The following is a 21,854-nucleotide window of genomic DNA, read 5'->3' on the forward strand; positions in this document are numbered from 1 at the left end:
AAAGCGCCGCGCTCTCTAGCGCCGCCGCCGCGGCTGGCGGTCGGGCGGCGCCGCTGCACCCGCCTTCCCCCGGCAGCGACGGCGGCCATCGCTGGGCAGGCCCACGTGACGGCGTGGCGGCCAATGAGAGGGCGGCAGGGGGGCCCCGACTCTCGTCCCTGTGGCCGCCATTAAAGAAAAAGGGGCTCGGAATTAAACGGGAGAAGAACCCCCCCCTCCCCCTCCCCGCGGCGGCCGCGACGCGACATGGGGGAGACGCGCTGAGGGGCAGCCGGCTGAGCAGGATGCCGCGGCCGGGCAGCCGCCGACAGAGGCACCGCTGAGAGCGAGCGAGGAGGAGGTGGAGACCCGCCAGCGGGGGCTTCGGGGCACCGACTCCGCCAGCAGCGGCCGCCGCGTCCCCTCTGTCTCGGCGCCCGGCGGCGGCGGCGCCGGGATCCGTGGGGCTCCGATCCCCTTCCCCCCGCGGCCCTTCCGGCCGAGGAGAGCCCGGGGCTCGGCCGCCGCCTCCCCGCCCTCCCGAGGAGCCCTCGGGCAGGGGCCCCTCCGCCCACCGCCCCCGCGGGGACGCCGCAGCGGGGCAGCGCCGAGCCTTGCCGCGGCCCTCGCGGAGACCCCTCGCCTGGGGCAGCGGGGGGGCCGGGCCTCGCTCCCCTCCCCCCGCCGAAGACACCGCTCCGCCTGAAGACCGATATTTTATATTTTCCTCCTCTTTTTTTTTTCCTGCTTGTTTTTTTTTTTTTAACTAATTTTTTTTTTTTTAAGGGTCCAGCCTCGCAGCTGGGCTGGTCCCTTACCCCCACCCAACCAACCACCCCCCCCCCAGCTCGAGGGGGTCTTGCGGGGCTCGGCGCGGGGCCCCCCCCGCCGCCGCCCGCTGCTCTCGGCGGTAACTTGGCGGGGTCCGGGCTCCCCTGAAGAGACCCGCCCAGCCGCGCGGACTTCGCGGGGCTCCCGCGGCCCCGGAGGACAGCTTGGGGGGGGGGGACGAGCCTCCCCGAAGACGCTCCGGGATTTGCCCCTTCCTCCTCCTCCTCCTCCCCCGACGAGACCGGGGCCCGGCCTCCGCGAGACGCCTCCATCCTTCCCCGAAGAGACTTCGAGGGTCACCCACAATTTCCTCCTTCCACCCCCCCCCCCTTCCCCTCCCTCCTTTCCCCACGGAAGGATTTTTTTTTTTTTTTTTTTTAACCCAGCGGAGGATATTTTGGTCTCACCCTCTCAGCGAAGAGTATTTCTTTTTGGGGAGGGGGGGGTTTCCGCAGGGGAATTTAATCCCTTGCTGGGCTGCTGAGGAGACTTTTTGCGGCCTTTTCTCTCTCAAGGAATTGCCTTCCCCCCTCCCCTGTCCCCGCAGATGCTTTTCGGGGTGCACCCCAGGAAATTTTCTTCTCCTGCCTTTACGAATTCTTCAGACTTGCCTTGTTTCTGGCCCTGAAGTTTGTTTTTCGTGATTTTTAAATTTTAATTTATTCGGAATATATTTGGAGCGGGGGAGAAGAATCTGATTTCCCCCCCCCCCTCCCGCCCCCTACCCTGTTGCCCTCGGACTCCGAAGAGACGAGCCTGGATTTTGCTCTCTCCCACAACCAATCCTTCCGAATCATTCCACTGTTTGCCCCTTTCTCGTCTGATGACTAAAGAAACAGGAGGAAGAGGAGGGAGGTTTCTGGATTAATTGCCCCCATCGGATTATTTATTTTCCTACTTCTCTTGCTTGGCATCTGAGATAAGAGGAAGGAGGGATGTCAACTGATTTTTACCCGTAGTCCCCTGGATTAATTACCCCATTTTTATCCTCTTGTTGGATCAATTACCCCCTTCACCTTACCTCCACTCCCTCCCCTCCTTATGCGAATGAGAAGACAAGAGGAACAGGGAGGATTTTGATCTTAATCTCCTGTCGTTGGATTACTTACCACCTCCCTCTTTCTGTTCTCCCCTTCCATGGTGGCTTCACCCCCCCGATTTGATATCCAGAAGAAGAAAAAACGTTCCGAGTTTCTCTCTTTATTTTTATTTTTTTTTTAATTTTTAATTTTTTTTTTTTAAAGCCCCGTCTTATACCACTCTCCTCCTGGGTTATCCTGCCACTATTTTGTGTGCGTGTGTTGTGCGTACGTAAATCCCTTATTTAATTGTATTATTATTTGTGCGTGTGCCTGGCTTCCCCCCCCCTCCCCCCTTTCCCTCGCAGTGTCTGTCTCTCTCCCTCTCTCTCTGTCTGTCTCTTTCTTTCTTGTCGGAGGCTGTGGGATAATGGCGTGTGGGTTGTGGCTGTGAGGATGAGTTCCTGCTTCGTGCCGAACGGGGCCAGCCTGGAGGATTGCCATTCCAACCTCTTCTGCCTGGTGAGTGAGCGCCCGCCGCCGCCGCCGCGCACGCACCGCGGGCGCGCAGGGGCCGAGCGAGGCAGAAGCGAAGCTTTCGGGGGGAGGGGAGCGGAGCGGAGCGGAGGGGAGGAAGGGGTAGTGGCAGCAAAGCAGCCATTTTTAGCATAGCTTCTGTTGGATGAGTCCTCGGAGTAGGCCCTGCCTGGAGCCAGCCAACTCTCCGGTGCCCCTCTGCTTCCCCCGCCGCCGCCGCCGCCGCTGTCTGTCTGTCTGGCCTTGCCCCTCCCTCCCTTTTCTCTCGGTATTCTCCCTGCAACTTGCCTTTTCCTGCCCTTTCCTTGCCTGCAACTTTTTTTTCTGCTTTCTCTTTAACCTTATCTCTGCTGCTGAATGTGATATTTCCAGCAGGAGGTAAGGGGATCTCCTGCTCCTTCTCTCCCAGCCCCACATCTTTCTCTTCCAGTGAACTTTCTCTTTCTTCCCCCTCCTCCTGACATCCCAAACAAATTCGGAGCTGAAGCCTCCCTTCTTTGCTTCCTAAATGCCTTCTTTTATTGCTTGGGCTTTTATTATTGTTGTTCTGGAGATGTGCTTTTAGTGATGCACTCTGTATGAAGCAGTGGTATCTTCTGTTTTGTTGTGCACCATTTTGTAGTCTGTATTTTTTTTTTTTTTTAAACCCAAGTATGAAATTGTTTAAATTCTTGATTTTTGGCAGTTCCCAATTTGATTTAACTGGACCGTGATGCAATTTTTGGCGATTGTGCTGACCTGTTTCATCTGCCTTCTCAGGCAAATTAGCTAATATTAGATGACTGCCTGGTATTTATTATTCTAGAGATTGTTATAAGTAAAAACCTGTGCCAAGCTGTTGTGCTGGTATTTTTGGAGGGAGAGGAATCTGGACAGCCTGAACGTGCCTTCAGACTGCATCAGGCCTGCAGCTCCGTATCAGTAGTATATTTTTAAATCTTTAAGTCTTTCTAAAGTATCAACTGTTGCAAACTCCTTACCTTTCATCTAAATTGCTTCTTACTGAAGGTAGGAAGGCTGCCATGTTAGGTTTAAATGTTGCAGTAATCTTGTGTGTTGTCATATTAGGAAGAAAAAATTATTCTCAGCAAGTGCCATCTAACCTTCCTTTTCAGATCCCATAGGCAATGCTTCCTGAGTGCCTTAAGGTGACTGTTCTCAAGTGAAAAAAACTTTGGTAGCCTTAAAACTTGGAACAGTGTTGCTTTGTAGATAATTCAGGAATTGTCTTTTTCCCATTAGGTTTAATACCTTGTAGCTCTTCTACTTTATAAAGTAACGTGGATCTTTGTCTGGAAGGGGATTTAGTGGATCTGAACCAGTGTGGACTGATATCAGATGTGTAATTTCAGGATAGAAACAGGGTTTAAATTCTTAAAGTGTGGTGTGAGAAATGAAAAGCATGAGAGCTCAGGGTAAAATAAGTGCACTTGAAAGGCTTCCTGTGTGAGAGACAGAATACTTAAAAATGAAGAAACTTGTGAAATTTTCCAAAATAGTAGATTACTGGAAGAATGTATGTTTAAGCTAGATTTACTGTATTATCTATTTCCTTAGAGAAATATTGAATTTAAAAGGTAGTGTGTGCATAAATAAACATAAAGCATGAAGATCTTTGCTAAGGTAAATGTTTAGTAAATTGTACAGTTATAGTCTGCAAATAATTACATTAATGCCATTCATTTTTCACTTTTTTATTTTAAATTAAATCTCACTTTTCCCTCTGTAATCTTAATGCTGCAGTGAAAATTAACAACTCTTGCTTTACTGCAGTTATTTAAAGAGATTATAATACAGGGTGCCTGTTTATTTCCAGTTTATCTTCTAAGTGTAGTTTCTGTTAAGGTCTGTTGGAATAATCCTTCCTTCTTTCTCCCACCCTCCTCTTTCTGTGTCATCATCTTGTCATAGCAGGGTGTTTCGGTTGGGAATGGAGACACAAAGCTGGCCATTTCCAGTTCCCTTCCAAGATGCTTGGAATTACTTCTGGACTTTGTTTTCCCCCCTTCTTCCCCACTCCAATGTCTGATAGTTGTTCTTTTCCTTCCCTTAGGCTGATCTAACTGGGATTAAATGGAAGCGATATGTATGGCAGGGTCCAACATCTGCCCCAATTCTCTTTCCGGTCACGGAAGAGGACCCTATTTTGAGCAGCTTCAGTCGCTGTCTGAAGGCGGATGTACTTGGTGTTTGGCGTCGAGACCAAAGACCTGGACGCAGGGAGCTATGGATATTTTGGTGGGGTGATGACCCCAACTTTGCTGATCTTATTCATCATGATCTTTCAGGTAGGTTTAATTAAAATACCTTCTGTTGGTTGCTGAAAGGATACTGTTACTCAGGGTTGTCTCCTGCCAGTCTTTACAAAATCCGTACTAGGTGGGCTATTATTTATACATAGATTTATTGCTACAAGTCTACAACTTTGAGTTTATGGTGATAGTGGATAGGGCTCTCAGAAAAGCCAAATTTTTATGGCAGTGCGCTAATCAAACAGTTGGTATCTGTGTTTAGGTGGTCTTTGGCTGCTAGATATTCAAGGAGCAATTTTGTGCCCCTCACTTATTTATTGTGTTTCTTTGAAAAATCAAATAAGCCTAAGAATTTTGACAGCTTCTTGGAAAAGCTTTGCCTGTGATTCAGAAGTGAAGGGATCTGATGTCTTAAATATGTTTTCATAAGATCTCTTTTGTTGGGCAGTTAGCATTTCCAAGTTCACATACTAAACTCCATTTTGTTATGTCAAAAAAAAACCTGTAGAGATCTAAGAATTCATGGACTATATGGAGTTTTTTTGATTGGAAGTCAAATCAGCAGTAATGAATCTTCAAAAAGGCATCTGAAACTAGCTTGTTCTTTTTCTGCAAGAATCTCTAAACCATGTATTTCTATAATTTCTCCTCTGCACCCGAATGCTTTGAACCTGTACTTGCTTTCAAACTTAGACTTGCCACTTCTGAAAGATGGAGAGTATTTATATTTCTCAGTATTTTTGTACCTCAAGTTTGGCAACTTATTTTGAAGATGTTTATTTGTTGAGCTCAATTCCTAAAGCAGATAGCTTTCCAACCTATCTATAAAAAGAGAAGGCAAAGTTGCTTGTCAGCAAGGTGATGAAGTTAAACTTAGAGAGACAGTTTAAAAGTTATTGGTGAGACAACACTGATACTAGAAAAAAAGTAAATCGCATCTCTCTACTCTCATTTCCAATGATATACAGTATTCAGATTACTGAAGTGTAAAACTGAGACCCAGGTTTGGTGACCTAGTAACTAGAATTTGTTAATACTCTCTCTAGGCCAAAGCACAAATGTAAATTTGAAATGCCACTAAGGATGTTGACTTGAAACAAATTACACTATTTTGTATGAAAACTCCATTATTATATGATCTGGAAAAGAATTGAAATACTAAAATGACACTTCTTGATGGAATAATTGACTTTAAAGTTTGGACTGCTGCTGCTGTTCCTGTCCATCCTGGAAACGGAAACTTCACATCTTAAATGTCACTTATAGTGTAGGTTGCTTAATGCTGTAGTGCGTTTACAGCTTCCTTATTTTGCCCTGTGAATAACCTCGGTCTTGACCTGCAGGGACCATCCTTTGTATGGCTGAGATGTAACTTACACTAAATGCTATTTTTGGCCTGGGCCTGCCCTAAGCAAAGACCAACACTTGCGCACAAGTATTTATGTAAATTTTGTATGTAGTTGGTTGGTGGGCTTAAATTGAGTTAAGAATGTTAGGCTTTTTGTGTAGAACATAAAATACATATTAAGTCATCTGGAGACTGCATTTCTATTCTTGTTGGCTGTCAGAATTATTTGTTGGAGCAACTTCCTTTACCTTTTGAATCTATCTACTAGTGACTTAATATGAGGTGCCTTTTAAAATATTGGTGTTTTGTAGCTGACCTTTTAGATCAGCGTGTATTCATGCTTTTACAGAACTGTGCTTTTGTGCAAATAGATTTTTTTTGTGCAAAGCAGGTATCTTCCTAGGTGCTTATCGACACTTAACCTATCCTAGAGTATAAAGAAGAGATAGTAGAGGATTAGTTTTTCCCAGCCATGTCTTTGCAGTTGTTCTGGGTATTTTCTTTGTTCAGGTCACTGGTGGATGCCTGCACTTCAGTAGAGAGGTTATTCTGAATCTGTCTCGCCGTTAGACATTTTTCTACATTTTACTACTCAGGAGACTGTTACCTATGTCTGTGTAGACTTATCTGACCTCTTGGTTTTAGCAAGTATGTTTTTGTTTTTGTTTTTCTAGTTAAAAAGGGACATTATAGTCTCTTAGAGTGTGTTAGTCAGCTTGGTTTTATATGACCAAAGGCTGATAAAGATATTAATCAGCTGGATTGTAGAGGAGATGGCTGAGGAGTGCCTGCACCTGCACTCTTTTTTTTTCTTCCCTGTTACACAAAATCTTAACATGAACCTCATAAGGAAGAATTATGGCTGAACCCAAGCAGTGTTATCTGACCTTTGTCATAGACCCAGTGGATTTTTTCATTGGTGGACAATTTCTCCTAGTAATTCGTGTTGCCCTGTGCTTCCAATATTGCTTGTTACATTTTCAATGGGAAAGACAAATGACTTCCTGGCAGAGGCTTGTTACCTGCAAAATTGTTTGCTGCTGACAGTTAAGGTGCTGCCTCATTTACAACTTTTCTACTAGGTAGAAGGCGAATTGTCCCAAAGAATGAGGTGGGGAAGCAAGGAAGGAACAGAGGGGCTAAGAAAAGTCTGTTGCTGCTCATGTGTCATTTATTGCCTAGTGACAGACTTTTAGGAAAGTGGGATTTGAAAGAGCTGTAGTTAAAAATATGTCTGGGCAGTATTAACAACTTTGGTTCTGGCTTTCTTTGGTATGAAACTATGCCTGTTGAGGAGAGGTTAGTATTCTGACAGTTTTTGATTAACTGTGAGTTGTAGTTTCAGGGAATAATGGGCACTCGTTGCCTGGAACAGATCTTGGTCATCAACTCTGAGGGATTTGAAATATTGCAGTCTTCAAGAATCTTTATTCCCTACAGAGCCCATTTCCAAGATCACTTCAAAAGGGAATAGTTTTGTGGGTGTGCATCTATGCATATCAGATTATATAAAAAAAATATATATAACTATATATATATATATATAGTTATATCTTCACCCTGTACACTCCAGAAGTTCATTCTTTGCCCTAGAGATACGTTTGAATGACTGCTACTGGCTATATCTGAATTCTCATATCAAGCCTTGGATAACTGTCTTGCTGATGGTCAGGGATTGTTGTTGCCTGGGGCCATGTCAAAAGGAGACTTGTTCAGAGATAGTGATTGATCAGTAATATTGACTTCACTCAATCATGGTTTTTTTCCTTCCCTAGAAAACTATTTATTGTGTATAACGTGAACAAAAACCATAAGTCTGTTCCTCTCCTAACATAGCTAGAGGCAGACAGAAGCTATAAAAACATTATTTTATCCTCCAACAACCTCAAAGGTTATGTTTGTGTTGTGACAGTGAGGCTTGATTATAGTAATTCCTGCAACTGAAAGCTTAAAGTAGGACATCTCTTCAGATTTCAGAATGCAGGGGTCTCTTGCTGGTCTACTCAACAGCTATTTTATTAGATAGGTTCTCCTTTATTTTAAAGTGGTTACCTATACTTTTTTTTAATTGTCTGTGGGTGGTTTCAAACCTGAAAACAGTTGGGTATGAATTATGCACAAGAGGTAATCTGAAGGAAATGGTTACAGTTTGATTAATGCTTGGATAGGAGGATGCTCCAGTATGCCTTTGACCTTCAGATTGCATCTTTTAAATGGTGAGGTATAAGATGTGGGTTTTTCCTTCTCCTGTCTATTAAATCTTTTTAATTTACTTTAAAAATTAAGCTATTTTTCATGTACCTGTCATATATAAAATTAATCATTCTTGTTTGCTGAACAATCTTCACAACTCAATGAGGGATAAATGTATAAATGTGATGCTAGTCTTAGCTCTCATGCTGGGCTTGCAGGAAGGCTTTAAGAATAAGGAGAAAAGTCTGTATACTGATGCTTATCTGTTGATCCTATATGGTAAAAATGGCAACAGTCATGGCAGCAGAGATAGTTGGATAGTTCTCAATATGTGTGATAGATTATATCCTTGTTTCCAAACAAATCTGAATTGATTTGTGCTGTTGTCAGCATTAGGTGTCTCATTTATCCTAATATGATAGAAACTAGAATATGAGCCAGTTAACATAGTGAGGGTTCATAAAAAGCTAGCCAGTTGCAAGTAGTTCACAAAGTGAACTTCGAAAATAAAAATGCAAGCAAACCACTAGCAAAACTTTTTTCCTATAACACCATTTCTCTCCTAAGACCATTTTACTCGAAGGAAAAGAATGCTTTCTTAAAAATTTTGCACCCAGTTTCCATATACTGAGCTTAATTAGTTTGTCTGTGGTGGATACCTATTTTTCTATATACATAATAAGAAAGCATTACAAATATGTTACTTGTTGCATGGCGAACTGGTGCTTTAGCATCTTCTGTCCTCTGTGTTGGAGGTGTGTCCACTCCAGCAAAACTGCAGATAAGCCTTTCGCAAAAATTCCTGAAGCAGTCTCTGTACAACTTGTGACTTGTCACTTGATGTGACTACCAGCTTGAAGGTGACAGGTGATGTTTAATTTTATTTCCCTATTTATTTATTTACTTATTTTTGTTTTTTACAAACATGCCTGTGAAATATCTGTGGAGTAAGGTGAAAAATACTGTGTAACAATAAATGAGGTTTTTTATATCATAATAGGCTGGGTATGGGTACGATGTCACATGCATAATATACCTCTGTAAAAGCGATGAGTCCATTGTCACTAATGATAAGATTTAACAATGCAAGTAAAATCTGTTTGCATATGGAATTAATCAAAGATGGAGGTTAGATATTAGATGGAGGACTATATTAGAACATTTAGCTAAAAAGTTAAATAATTATCTTTCAGCTTTTCTCTTCTTGTGGCCATCCTATAGATTTTCAGAGAAGCAAAAAAGCTACAGCTATAAAGCTAACAAATGCCGAAGGATACTTATTATCTTGTTATCTATATAAGCAAGCATAGTTACACACTTACAAAAATGTAATGCTTTTTTAATAATTGGAAAAGAAATTCTCTGTTGGATAGAGAAAGTATGAAGCCTATATATGTGACGCTTGTAAAGGCTAGCACTAGAAAAGCTAATTTGTATTGATGTTGAATATTTGAGTATGGTATTTGGATAGTAGCTCATGTTTTGGCTTGCTTCTCAGCTATGAAATTTTCCAGATGATCTAGGTATCTGGGGCCTTTTCAGTGAATATAGGTAACAGATAAAACTTTGCTGGAAACAAAATCAGGGTGTCTTACTGAGTTTCTTAAATTAGTATTTTTGAGTCATAGTCAATCTCTTTCTACACACAAAATCCTTTGCTTATCATTTTGTAAGGGGTGTAGGCCCTTGATTACTTTTTACTAGTTTAACAGTATAGTTCTTGCTTTGAGCAATTTTATATAATTCTTTTAAAATAAAGTATTTGAATTAAAAAATATAGTCTTTAAAAACAGTAACACTTGGAGTAAAGCTTTCTGTCAATATATTATTGTTATGTTGTTTAGAGGAGTAATTTCATGCTACTTTGCTTATTACACTTCCCTAGTAATTTGAAGCTTATGTAGAAAGTGATTTGATTGTATAAATCAGAATTTTGCATCAGTCTGCTTCTATAACTGTCTTGCTGTCAAAAGACAACTCAAAGAAAACCTATGAAGGTAGGTAACAGCTTTTAAAGATGTGTCTAAGTCATGATACTAAGGAATGGATTTTTCCTCTAGGTAACTGAAGCTAATTGGGGGGGGGGGGGGAGGGGCATAGTCCAAAGCGCAGACTTGACTGTGATTTGTTTCTTCAAATAGTTTGTGTTAGAGGTTCATTGAGCATTAGGAAGATGTTTTTAACAGTATGGTAAATGTATTCAACCTTTTCAAGAGCTGATGCTTATTGGTCGTGTTTTGCTGAGATGATCAGCAAGACAGTAAAAGAAAGGGGACAATCCACATTCTTTAAATGTGTTCTTAAAACTTTATTTTTTTATGGCTATGTATTTCTCCATTGCAAAATAGGTCAAAAAACTTCAAAACTGGTATTCTTGCAAAAAGCATGCATTAAGCAAAGATGTATTTGTCAGCATTCCTTTATTCTTGAATTTGGCTAAAGATCTGTAGGTAACAAGCATGATTTAAAACATCTGAGTTGAATGGAAACTGTATCAAGAAATTGCTTTTTCAGAATTTATTAGAAATGGCAGGGCTTTTGTATTCAGATCATGCTTCCAAACTCCTGTCTCACAGTGTGCTTGTCTAAGAGCACCTGTGAAAGAGAAAGGGGCATAATAAGTGGAAGGGAACCCTACTGTTGTTTCAGGTGAACTGTATGAAGAACGTGAAGTAGGACATAAAAGTAATGAAAGCAAATTGGCATTCTAAAACTGTTTCATTAATTTTGGATGGTAGTAATATCAAGGAGGTGTTAACTGAGGAAAGTTTGCCTTTTTTGTAGTATAGAAGTCATGTTTTCCTGATCATTGTTTCCAGTAATTCTTTGTTTCATGATACTTTTTAGCTTCACTTAAGGAAAAATCTCCACTTAATATTTGGTCTAAAGAGGGAGGGAACGAAATTCATTATGCTGGCGTGAGATATGTGTGTGTCTCTCTCTCTCTCTCTCTCTCTATATATATATATATATGGCACACATATGTAAAATATATATGATTGATAGAAATGTATGAAAGAGAAGAGTGGTTTGGATAGCTAAAAGGACTAGTGAGAATATTTGTAATGTCCAAGTTGCCAGAGCACTCTTGTGGTTATCACTCATCTGAAGTGAAATTGTGACTTAACACCTTAAAATAAATAAGCAACTTTTTTGATCTACTGTCACCATCAGGGTGAACACTTAGGATTATTCTGCTTAAGAAATATTTGAAGACGAAAGTGTCTCTTCCTCTTCTTCCCTTTTTAATAGTATACTTTGTACAATTTCTGTTATGTAGGAGATTTTTCTGATGTTGAGAGAAAATAATAGGACGTGAGCAGATGTCAATTCAGTCCTTCCATCCCCCACTCAAGAAGCGGGGGAGGAGGACTAAATAGACTTCAAAAGGACACAGAACACTTATTTATTGTTATTATTTGCATGAATTTGAATAATGTTCTGAAATGAGAGAATCTCTAGCTGTCATCTTATTTAACCTTCCTTTTCTATAGCAAGGTTCACTTTGGTTTAAGCAGGTGGTCTTATTCTGGATACCAAACATTCTTTCTGATCAGTAGGCATGTTTATAGCATGCTGCCTTTTTAAATATTAAAGGTTTTAATTGCAACTTCCTTATAATGCCTTCCACTTTCCCACATGATGTGCTCGTCTTCTGTAATTCTGAAGAGCTCTCAGAGTTGTCTTAATTTACTGCTGGAACAATCCTGTGGCAAGTTCTTGCATGTAAACTTTTGTTCATAACCTTGTTGTCAGCATAACTATTAATGTTAAATGAGATACATAGCACTTTATAGTGTCTTCAGAAAATGGAATCCTCTCCTTTGTGTCCCTAGGCTGACCATTGAAGTAAAAGCCCTGAATTACAATTCCCTGTAGTTGTGACTTCAGCATCTTTCTTTCTCTCCGTTGATACGTTAATATGCCAAAACAAAATTAGGCATAAAGGCTGGAAATAGCTCTGTTTCCTCTTATAATATGCAACTGATGCAGGGGATGTTCTTGGAATGATTTTTTAAATTACAAGAGCCATACAGAAACCAACTATTTAACCTTTGAAATGGTGTGGAGTTTATTGTGCAGTTAAAGTCCAATATCATTAAGCTTTGTAGTTAATGTTTGCTCTATTGAGCTGCTTGTTTGCCACCAGTTGAGCAGTATGTGCTGAACAGCAAAGCTGCCTGTAGGATAGGGTTGCTCATTTGTGTATGTCTACAAATCTCTGCGCTCGGGAAAAATGTGTCCTCTTGGCACAGACTTTTTATACCCTTTGACTTTGAACCTTTGCTTTTTGTTACAAGTTTCTTGTACAATGTTCTTTAGTAAGTTACTATATTATCTTGTAGCTGTATGATTTAAAACAAAACCACATGTTATTGCTGAACTTCCATGCTGAAAGAGTGATGGAGAAAAATCATTGTGAAGTCTCTTATTTGAGAAGTGCAGTTCTTTGCTTTGCCTTGTCTTTACCAGAAAATGATCTCAGGTAACTACACATCTGTAATGATGTGCATCTCTTCACCTCTAAATTATGGGACAGGTCTGTTTACTCTTCTTTTGTCCCTTGGAGAATGATACTGGGATAAAGAGTAATTTTCTTTAACTTGTAGTACCGACCTGGAGTGAAAACATGTATTTTACTCATGTGGAATGTAGCAAGCTACAGATATGGCCCCCATGTTCTGGTTGCAATAGTGTCTTGAAGCTCCTTTCTCTCTTCTGTCTTAAACAATGCTTATTGTAATAATCTGTAGAGTTGTTTTTTTCTAAATAAAACTTGTGTCTGGTTTTCTACATGCTCTCTAATTTAAGGATATTGAGACTTTAGTTAATACTATTGCAACCTTTTAAGCTTGTAAGTGGCTTCCAGATAAAGGTGAAGGGACTTATTCCAAAGGGGGATTTAAAATGCAAGGACTTGGCTGAATCACCAAGGTTTTCTGACCATTGAGCAAACCAGTGGAAAGCTGTTTGAACCAAAATCCTTTGTGAAGGAGAGGTGAACAGACAGGTCTCTATTGTAAGAATGGTTACATGGAATTAAATCTGAACCCAAACCTGTCTTCCTGGAGGTGTGCAGTGAAAGCAAAAGGGGCAGTGGACATGAGATGAGCAACTTGTTTGAACTTTGAGTGGAGGCTGGAGCAGATGGCCTCCAGAGGTCCCTTTCAACCTAAATTATTCTATGACTATCCAGAGACTGAAGTAAAAATATGTATCCTTATCTGTGTCAGACAATCTTTTAGTCTCTGCTGCTACCTGGAGTATAAAGCAATGGCAGCATAACTATACTAGGTTAGTCCAAGGTGACCAGTAGCAGATGCTTAAGGATATATGTAAAACACAGTATACCGGGGAGTTGCAAGCATAAAGATAAGAGCCAATTGTCAGTAATTTGAGGACAAAATCTTGAAATTTCTTGTTTTGTGCTCAACATTACATGTTGCTAGAAATGAATGGTATTATATATGTACTGTGAGATATTACAGAAACTTTAAAACGTCCCTCATTTTGCATGTGTAACATAGCTGCCATTGTAATTCTCTGGACCAGTATGTATACTCCTAGGGCCAGTAAACTCCTTTCAAACACAGAATGGTTGAAGAGATTGCAGCTTTTTATAAGGAATCTTGCCTCCAATTTGGCAAGTCAGTTTGGTTTGTGCAAGTTGGATTCTGTGACTGGTTTTGATTTGGGGGGCACAGGTCTTTGCAGTGAAACACTGAGATCTTACCAGTATGAGCTGGGCATTGTCTTTATGCTTTAGTTGTATGAGTCTTCTGGGGCAGAATCAGGCTGCTCCTTCCAGTGTTTTCTAAAACTTACTTTTTTCTTCCTCGTTAACAAATTAATAAACATTAAGGGTCAGTTAATAATGAAATTTTGCTCAACTCTCCTCGGTCAATGGTAGTTGAAAATATTCAGGTGTATTAAAAATTTGGCCTTGGGCAATTTGTTTTTAAGCATAATTGTCAACTATCTTTTCAGGATAAATAGTTCAGTCTAGTCAAAACATGAGCCACCTTGCAAACCGATTAGTATATGCTGATCTTCTAGGATAAAGTATATAATATCCTGGTGCTAGTTGTTTCCTTTTGTGTACAAATACTTTTAGAGAGAGAGAGAGACAGACAGACAGAGATTTCTGTAGCTGAATACTTTTAGCAGTTATACCATTTTAAGTAGAGTTATTACCTGAATGTTACAGGATTATTACTACTACTATTTTTTGGTTACAAGTTATACTATGAATATCTCAAAAGCTTGTGGAAGAGGAAAGGATGTTGTAATATGTCTAGTACACGAAATAATAGGATGAAACTCAATATTAATAATTTTTTCCTTTGCATTGTAGAAGAAGAAGATGGTGTTTGGGAGAATGGACTTTCTTATGAATGTCGCACTCTACTTTTCAAAGCTGTTCATAACCTTTTGGAGAGGTGTTTAATGAATCGGAATTTTGTACGCATTGGGAAATGGTTCGTGAAGCCTTATGAGAAAGATGAAAAACCTATAAACAAAAGGTAGGTATTTTGTCTTATTTAATAAGTTGTAGGTTTTATTTAAGCTTTATGCTAGAAGAAGCATCTGATTAAGAACACTGTTTATGGCTTGTTTGGGATCCTGAATCTTTGATCTTTCTTGTTTTTTCTGCCTTTTTGGAGTTCTTCAAAAGTTTCTTATGAAGAGAGGAAGTAATATTGAAAGCAATAGGAAGTATCTTCTGTACTGGTGCTCATATGTAGGCTGAGAGATGTTGAAAAGAAGCTAGAGCCTTCAAGAAAGACAAGGATAACTGTCTGTGAAGAGATACCTGATGTGGACCTACCAGTGTAATGGCTGAGACTATTTCTAGTTTGGAAACACTACTAAAAACTCATTCTTTGAGCAAGCAGGATCTAGGGAGCACTTTATAGGCAGCAGGTGTGGTTTGGGCAAATTGCATCTTGCAGGAGATTTTGAGAAGAAGGTTTGTAATGCCGGCTGCTGGTCAGAAAGAAGGTTGTGTCAGGGAACATTGGTGTTGGAAGAATATATATGGCCCCCATATTGAGGGGGAGGAGAGAGGGGAGAGAATTTTCCTTTAGATTGGAAGGGCTTCTTCTCATGGTTCTAACGTGGTTTGACATGGTCTATGTTGCCTAGTGATAAATAGCAAAATGAGTAAAAACTAGGTTAGCTGGAACAAGTTTAATCGCTGTTCTCAAATCAGCTTTTGAAATCCGAAATAATTTAAAGCTTAGAGGGTGGATTTTTTTTTTTCTTCTTCCCCCCTCCCTCTTGTGTGTGGGTGTTTTGGTGTGTGTGTTAAATCTTGCATGCAGGAAATTTTGAGATCAGTGGCTTTGCTGTTTGGGTGCAGAGTTGGCCTTTGTTGGCATCTTCTGCAATAAATTTAAACTTGAAAGAGAATTAGAGCTGTTTTGGAGTAAAAGGAGCAGAAGCACATGTTTGTATGTGTTTGTATTAGTAGCTGTGAACTGCTGCTTTTAATTTATACATAAACTTGTTCTTTATTTATTTTTATTTATTTATATTTATATTCTTTTTATTATAGGCATCTCTTTCTCCACCCTAGTCAGAGCAAATGTCTCTTCTCTGGGGTGTCCTTGTCCGTCTATTTCTTCTGTCTGTTGGCAACTGGTGCTATAAATCAATAGTAAGGAGTTTACTTTTAACTATTTAGGCCAATATTGTCTTGGCACAGTCTGGCTCGTCTCATTTGGGGAACTGGTTTTCCAAATTGCTTTTTGAAGATGGCATTAGTTATGGCATCTCGTACAGTAATTCTGCAAACCTCTTTGCAGCAGCTGGAAAAGCTGCTGCAAGCTTTTTAAAATATAATAGCAGTATTTGTTTAATTTGGAGACTATAATTTTTTTCTAAAAAGGTCAGAAGATCAGCCTGCTTGATGAAAATAACTCTCTGAAGGAATTGTTTTGTGAGTAAGCACACAACATCATAAGTAGTCTAGGATTAGTGGGATATGTGTAGAAAGATGAGACAAATCTGTATAAAAATACAATTTTACACATTTTACAGAAATCTTAATGTTGCCTTCAAGATAACTGAATACAACTGGATGTTCTGAGTAGTTGTTTTTAAGAAATTGAGAGGGGAATGGTGAACAGATGCGCATAGTCTTGGCATGTTTGGCTCATCCCTTGTAGGAATATTCATAATTTGGATAATCTATAGTCTCTGAAAAGTTGGGCTGTATGGAGGTATCAACTCAGGCTTCTGTTGTTCCATGCAACTTCCTGCAGGTAGAAACCCAGGTCATTAACACAGTCACTTTGTGATATGTCTCCTGTAGCTAGAAATTTTGTCACTTCTGTGTTTGAGGTGGAAATGTCAACTGGAATGGTTTGAGGGGATTTTATTTTCTTGCATAAATTGGAAGGTTCGTCTAGTCAAAAAAGACGTTTCTCTCTTACCGAATGTTAAGCACAACATTGCAGCAAAGCATAAGGCACTAACTCGGCACAAAGACCTGCAGCCTGCCTAGAAAACACTCTGGATGTTGCCTTATGTGCACCCTTATTGCCTTATTAGACAAGTGGTATTACAGCTACATAGGTGTGTCACAGCTATTTCGTTTTTGTTGGTTCTAGACAACTTCTGCATATTTTTCCCTCCTTAGTAAACATCTTGCTGATGAAATGGAACATAAATTTATATTTTCTTGTAGGTGAAACCAGTTTAAAAAAAAGGCGTTCTTCTGTCCGTGGACACACACATCTTAACAATCAGAATGTTTTGAAGATGTATTTTTGTCTTTTTTCTCCATCTTTCAAGTAGGAGTTGTAATATTCATGATGCTAATCTTAAAAACATGTCATATAGCTTCTTGGTGTAGGAAGAATAGTCTTTTTCAGAAGAACTGGTCTGTTTCTTCCTCTTTTAGGGGTGTTCTGTGTGTTTGGCTGCCCCCTTTTCTCTTTGCTTTTGGGAAAAGTAGTGCTATGCAGAAGTGGCCTCAGATGAATGTGGCAGGCATCACATCTGTCACAGAGAATATTACCTCTCTGTTGAGGAAGGAATATATACTTCTCTATAGTAGTTGTATTGGTTAAGTGTGCCTTGTTCTTAAGGAAGAAAAGAGTTACCTTATGATAGTTTTGGTGTGTGCTGGTATTCTTGTTTCTTTGCTTCTTGCAAAACTTACTAAATGGTGGGGAAGTACAGGAGAAAACTGCATATACCCAAGAAAAGGAAGACTTTGCCCCACTCCCTGGTACACCTGCATGAATGTTACCTTGCTTCAAGTCAGACCTCATCATCGGTATCGTTGGTATCGACTTCCATGCCTATCGTTACATATGCTTTGCTATTTTGGGGACTGCTCTTTGCATTAGCATTCAGAAACCCTGACTATAGAATTCACAAACCTATATAATTTAAAAGTGCTTATTATAGTGGGTAAGAAGTACATCTGCTACCAGTCTGCTTCAGATCATAGTTCATACTGTCCTGTACTTTGGGACTTGGCTAACTACTGCATAGACTTGTTCTCTGTGTATTATAACTGCAGTTTTAGATAAGATTGGTTGTGTTTGCTGTCAATCTTTAGGTTCAAAAGCTTTTAGATACCGGGTGGTCAGTGCTGTTGACCCTGGAAGTAATTTCTTACATGTACTTTCTGGAGTTATAGCTGACCAATGTACAGGGTCTTAGTCCCACTTTTTCACTTCCTTTCTTTTTGACTAGCATGCAGATAGAGCTATTCCTTTCATTTGGAGCTGATCCCATCTTATTTTTCTGAGTTCAGTTTGAAAATGTGTTTCCATGGTATGTGAGGTTTTCTGTTATCTGGCATCCTGACCATAGGAGTCGGTTGTGTTGTGCTTTTCTTGTGCAGCGGTGCAACAGGGAACTAAGACTCTATATGCCATTCTGTTATACGGTGTAATAGCTTTGTATGGGATGCAGCGGGCCGGGAGATCCATGACATAAGGGTGTGATTTCTAGTAGGTGGTTGGCTGAGATGACACATCCTCAGGCAACCATGGCTTCCTCTCTGTTGCTATGTCACTTTTCTGCCTGTAAAAGGATATATTTAAAAAGCCTGTTTTCATCATTGTGTAGCATGTTCTATTTTTAAGAGTATAGTCCTTAATGTTTGTAAATTGGTGCCACTGTGACACATGAATAAATGATCAAGGAAGTAGGAATTATGTGGTTTTAGGTGTTCGCTATTTAATAATACTTATGATGTGACCCTTAAACTAATCTATGAGACTAATATTATTGTTTAATCTCCTCTAAAAATACGGGAAAAGTAAAGATCTCAAATGCTGGTGTAGTGCAGCCACACGCATTGTATGTTGACAAGGCTGCAAGGTAACCCTGACCTGCTCTCCCCTCCTCCCCCCGCCTAAAACCAGCATTGAGAAAAGTGAGGCAGTCGTGTTTGGTGAAATTTGAGCTGTTAGAACAAGTCACGATTACCATGCCTGAGGAAACTGTCTGACGGTTTGGAGTATGCTGGTCCCACTTCTCTTTACAGATAGCAAGGAAGGAAGGAATGGAGTAGCAAACAGTCTAAAGTTTCTTTTGTTAATTTGTAAGTGGGTGATTTCCAGAGTTCTCAGGAATGGGTGATGGGGTCAGCAGGGAGAACAACAGAAGAATAAAAGACTAAATAGGATGTTTTGCTAATGGCCTTAGTTGTAACGAAACAAATCATTGCTTCAGTGCTTTGTAACTCTTTTCAATCACTTAAAGCAAGATGGATTACAGAATCTCAGTAATGTGGTTTAAATGACTACATATTGAATTACAAAATTTGACAAATAGGAATGTTTTTCTCTTTTCTCCTTTCCACCCTAGCGTGGTGGTGTTGTCATGTTCACAAGCATGGTTGTGTATGCTTTAATTCGTAAATCCACACTTTAAACATAAGAGATGAAGATTGTGAATTGCTGCATCCATCTGTCTGTCTTTTCTGGTTAGACTGCTCAAGTAACAGCCTTGGGATGAGGCTTTTCCTCTTGCCTAGAATAAATATAACTAGCAAACTTGTTAGGTTAAACACTACTTTAGATATGATTCCTTAATGAAGATCAAATCTGATGATTACAATGAAAATAAAAGCATGAAGTGCTTATATGGAGCACATCTGCTGAAATTTTGGTTAAAAAATTTTGGTAATTTTTTTCTTAATGCAATTGAAAGGTTAGTAAGCAAATGATTGAGTAATCCTGACTTAGTGGGATGATCTAATACACAACTGGAAACCCAGGATACTAAAAGTTACTGTATTACTTGTATGGTTGCTTGTAAATAGGAAATAATATAACCAGTTGCACAGGGTGGCAAACCACAACTGGTGTCTGACATGTTCACTAAAAGAAAAACCTTGGAAAATCGTAAGTGATAAGCTTATCATAGCTTACAAAATAAAACTTGCTGCATAAGTTTCACAGGTAACGCTGTTTAACCTTCGTCTGGATGCAGGATTATATATGCCAACCTAACTTTGTTTTATTTTTCCATGGAAATACTATTTTATCTAACTGATGTGAGTAGTAAGTATATGACCTCATGGGAAATGACTGCTGAAAAATATTTTAGATATAAATTTGCATTTTTTTTCCTGTAAGCCTTTGCAGATGTAATTATCTTGATTTGAAGGTGTGCTTATCATAGTTCTGAATATATATATTTTTTTCTTTGCCTCATCTTGCCAAGTGGAAGAGGTAAAGCTAGCCGCAATGGTTACAGTTCCTGAGCTTAGTGCAAGTGTGTTGACACGTCTGCAACCTTGAACGGCCGTGGCTTTGGGCTTTGGTGTGTGTGTGATTTCCCGCCCCCCAATTGGGACATGGAAATTGTCTTACTGCCCACTTCAGAAATGTTTATATTCATAATGTAACAGTGGTTATTCTGAAGGAGATCAGCTGTTGTCTGTTGGTCTTGACTGCCCTTGAGACAAAGGGAATATTAAGCTTTGGGTCTTGAGCCCACATTCCTGCTTTATCCCTGTGTTTGACTGCCTTTTTGCTATTTACCATTCAGTGGTCTTTTGCCAGAATAGAATAATGTTTTTCTTGCTTCCTCCAGAAACATGCCCTGATGGGTTTTAAGGAATAGACTGAGGAGATTTCTGGGTTTTAAGGCTCAAAATTCTTCATCCTTAAGAGAGTTAACTAAACAAGAACAATGTGTAGCTGCAGGTTTTGCCTTGTTTCTATATAATTAATTTGAAACCTTAAGTGCTGAAACTAAATGGCTCTTCCTTGATACTGTTGGGATATTTTCTGTAATCTATTAAGTGTGTTCTACTCTTTTTGCTGTGTAAACTCCCTCCTATGTTAATCTTTAAATCACACAATGTCAACATTTTTTTACAGCAGCTCTAATGAGGCTGTTCTGGCATCATGTACCGGCAGGAGAGCAGGTGATGTTTTTCCTTTTACTGTAGACAGCTGGAATTGAGAGCTGCTGTAAGTAGGACAGTGCAGGATAAACAGCAGGAGCTGAGAGCATTGATCACATGATTGTCTCTTTGGAATATTGGGTTGCTACAGAGACTACTAGCAGACAAATTTAGCGCTTTACATCACAAAGCAGTTTTCTCTTATTTAGCATAAGTTACAATGGTAGTTGGTTCATCGGGAAAAATGACAAAATGACATGGCTCTGGGTTTTAGCTTTCGACAAGGAATCTGTCCTTTATTTGTTCACTGAGCAATAAGATAATACAAAAGCATATAGATACTTCAGATTTTGTTAAATGAAAAATTTATAAGGCATTTTAATTTTGAACTTTGAAAATAAATATCTGGCTTAACATTTTTGTGATTGTTTCAGAATGGGACAGAACAATAACTTGAAAGCTGACATTACTTTTCAAATGGAATAATGTCTAGCTATTATTGTTTTCCAAATATATGTTGGGTTATTTTATTCTTTATAGCACATGGATATTCCATTGTGATAGCTCAAGTTCAGATAATTGAGATTTGCATTCTGAATAATTAAAGGATGCTAAAATATAAGACAGCAACTTTATTAGTCTTGTTTTAGGTTCTGAAATACAGGAACAAGAGCCAATTCTTTTTGTAGTATTGCTTATAATTGCTGTATCTGGAGAAATATGTATATTCGTGTGTGTTATATCTGTATAAACTTCTAGTTGCATTGCATTTAAAAAAAAAAACCTTTGCTTCTAGGTAAGAAGTCATGTTATATTTTTTAGTCAATAGGATACAAAAATCCTTAATTTGTTTCAAACCCCTTTTCTTATGGGGGAAGCTAAGCCTGTTAACAATGAAGTCTTTAAAAATGTGGAAATCTTTGAGGTGAATATGACTTACTAAATTCTGGAACAAAGGTCATTTATTACATCTGTATTTGATTTAGTATACACAACTTAGTTATGGAATAAACAAATATTTTAACTTACAAGTCTTGCTAAAAACAAAACATCCTTAGCTAAGTGAAAAATATTTGGAGAGCCTTTGACAGTAGTCATTAATGATGTGCTTTGAACTGGAAGTTTTTTTCTGCTTTGCTATTAGCTATGTTTTTTGCTTTGTGTTATCATCAAAATCAGCTTTCTGCTATATTTACCTTCATGACCATAGGGAGTTACTGAAAGAGATGCTTAGAAAAATGTCTGCTGTTCCGTCTCATTGTCTGTAGCTGGAGAAGCGTTTGTATTTTGAGATGTTATTTCACGTTAAGATG

The 21,854-nt window shown here is 39.6% G+C and overlaps 1 protein-coding gene across 1 annotated transcript in view; it reads left to right on the forward strand.

Annotated features, from left to right (window-relative positions):
- The first annotated feature begins 1,543 nt into the window (after positions 1-1,543).
- The window catches only part of MED13 (mediator complex subunit 13), a 60,338-nt gene continuing 40,027 nt past the window's right edge, over positions 1,544-21,854 (forward strand). The window contains exons 1-3 of the mRNA XM_067309565.1: positions 1,544-2,351; positions 4,420-4,654; positions 14,515-14,683. Of these exons, the coding sequence (XP_067165666.1) occupies positions 2,286-2,351; positions 4,420-4,654; positions 14,515-14,683 (470 nt within the window). The 5' untranslated portion in view covers positions 1,544-2,285. The remainder of the gene's footprint in view (positions 2,352-4,419; positions 4,655-14,514; positions 14,684-21,854) is intronic.

This window comes from Apteryx mantelli, chromosome 22 (assembly GCF_036417845.1).
Source record: "Apteryx mantelli isolate bAptMan1 chromosome 22, bAptMan1.hap1, whole genome shotgun sequence".
NCBI lineage: Eukaryota > Metazoa > Chordata > Aves > Apterygiformes > Apterygidae > Apteryx > Apteryx mantelli.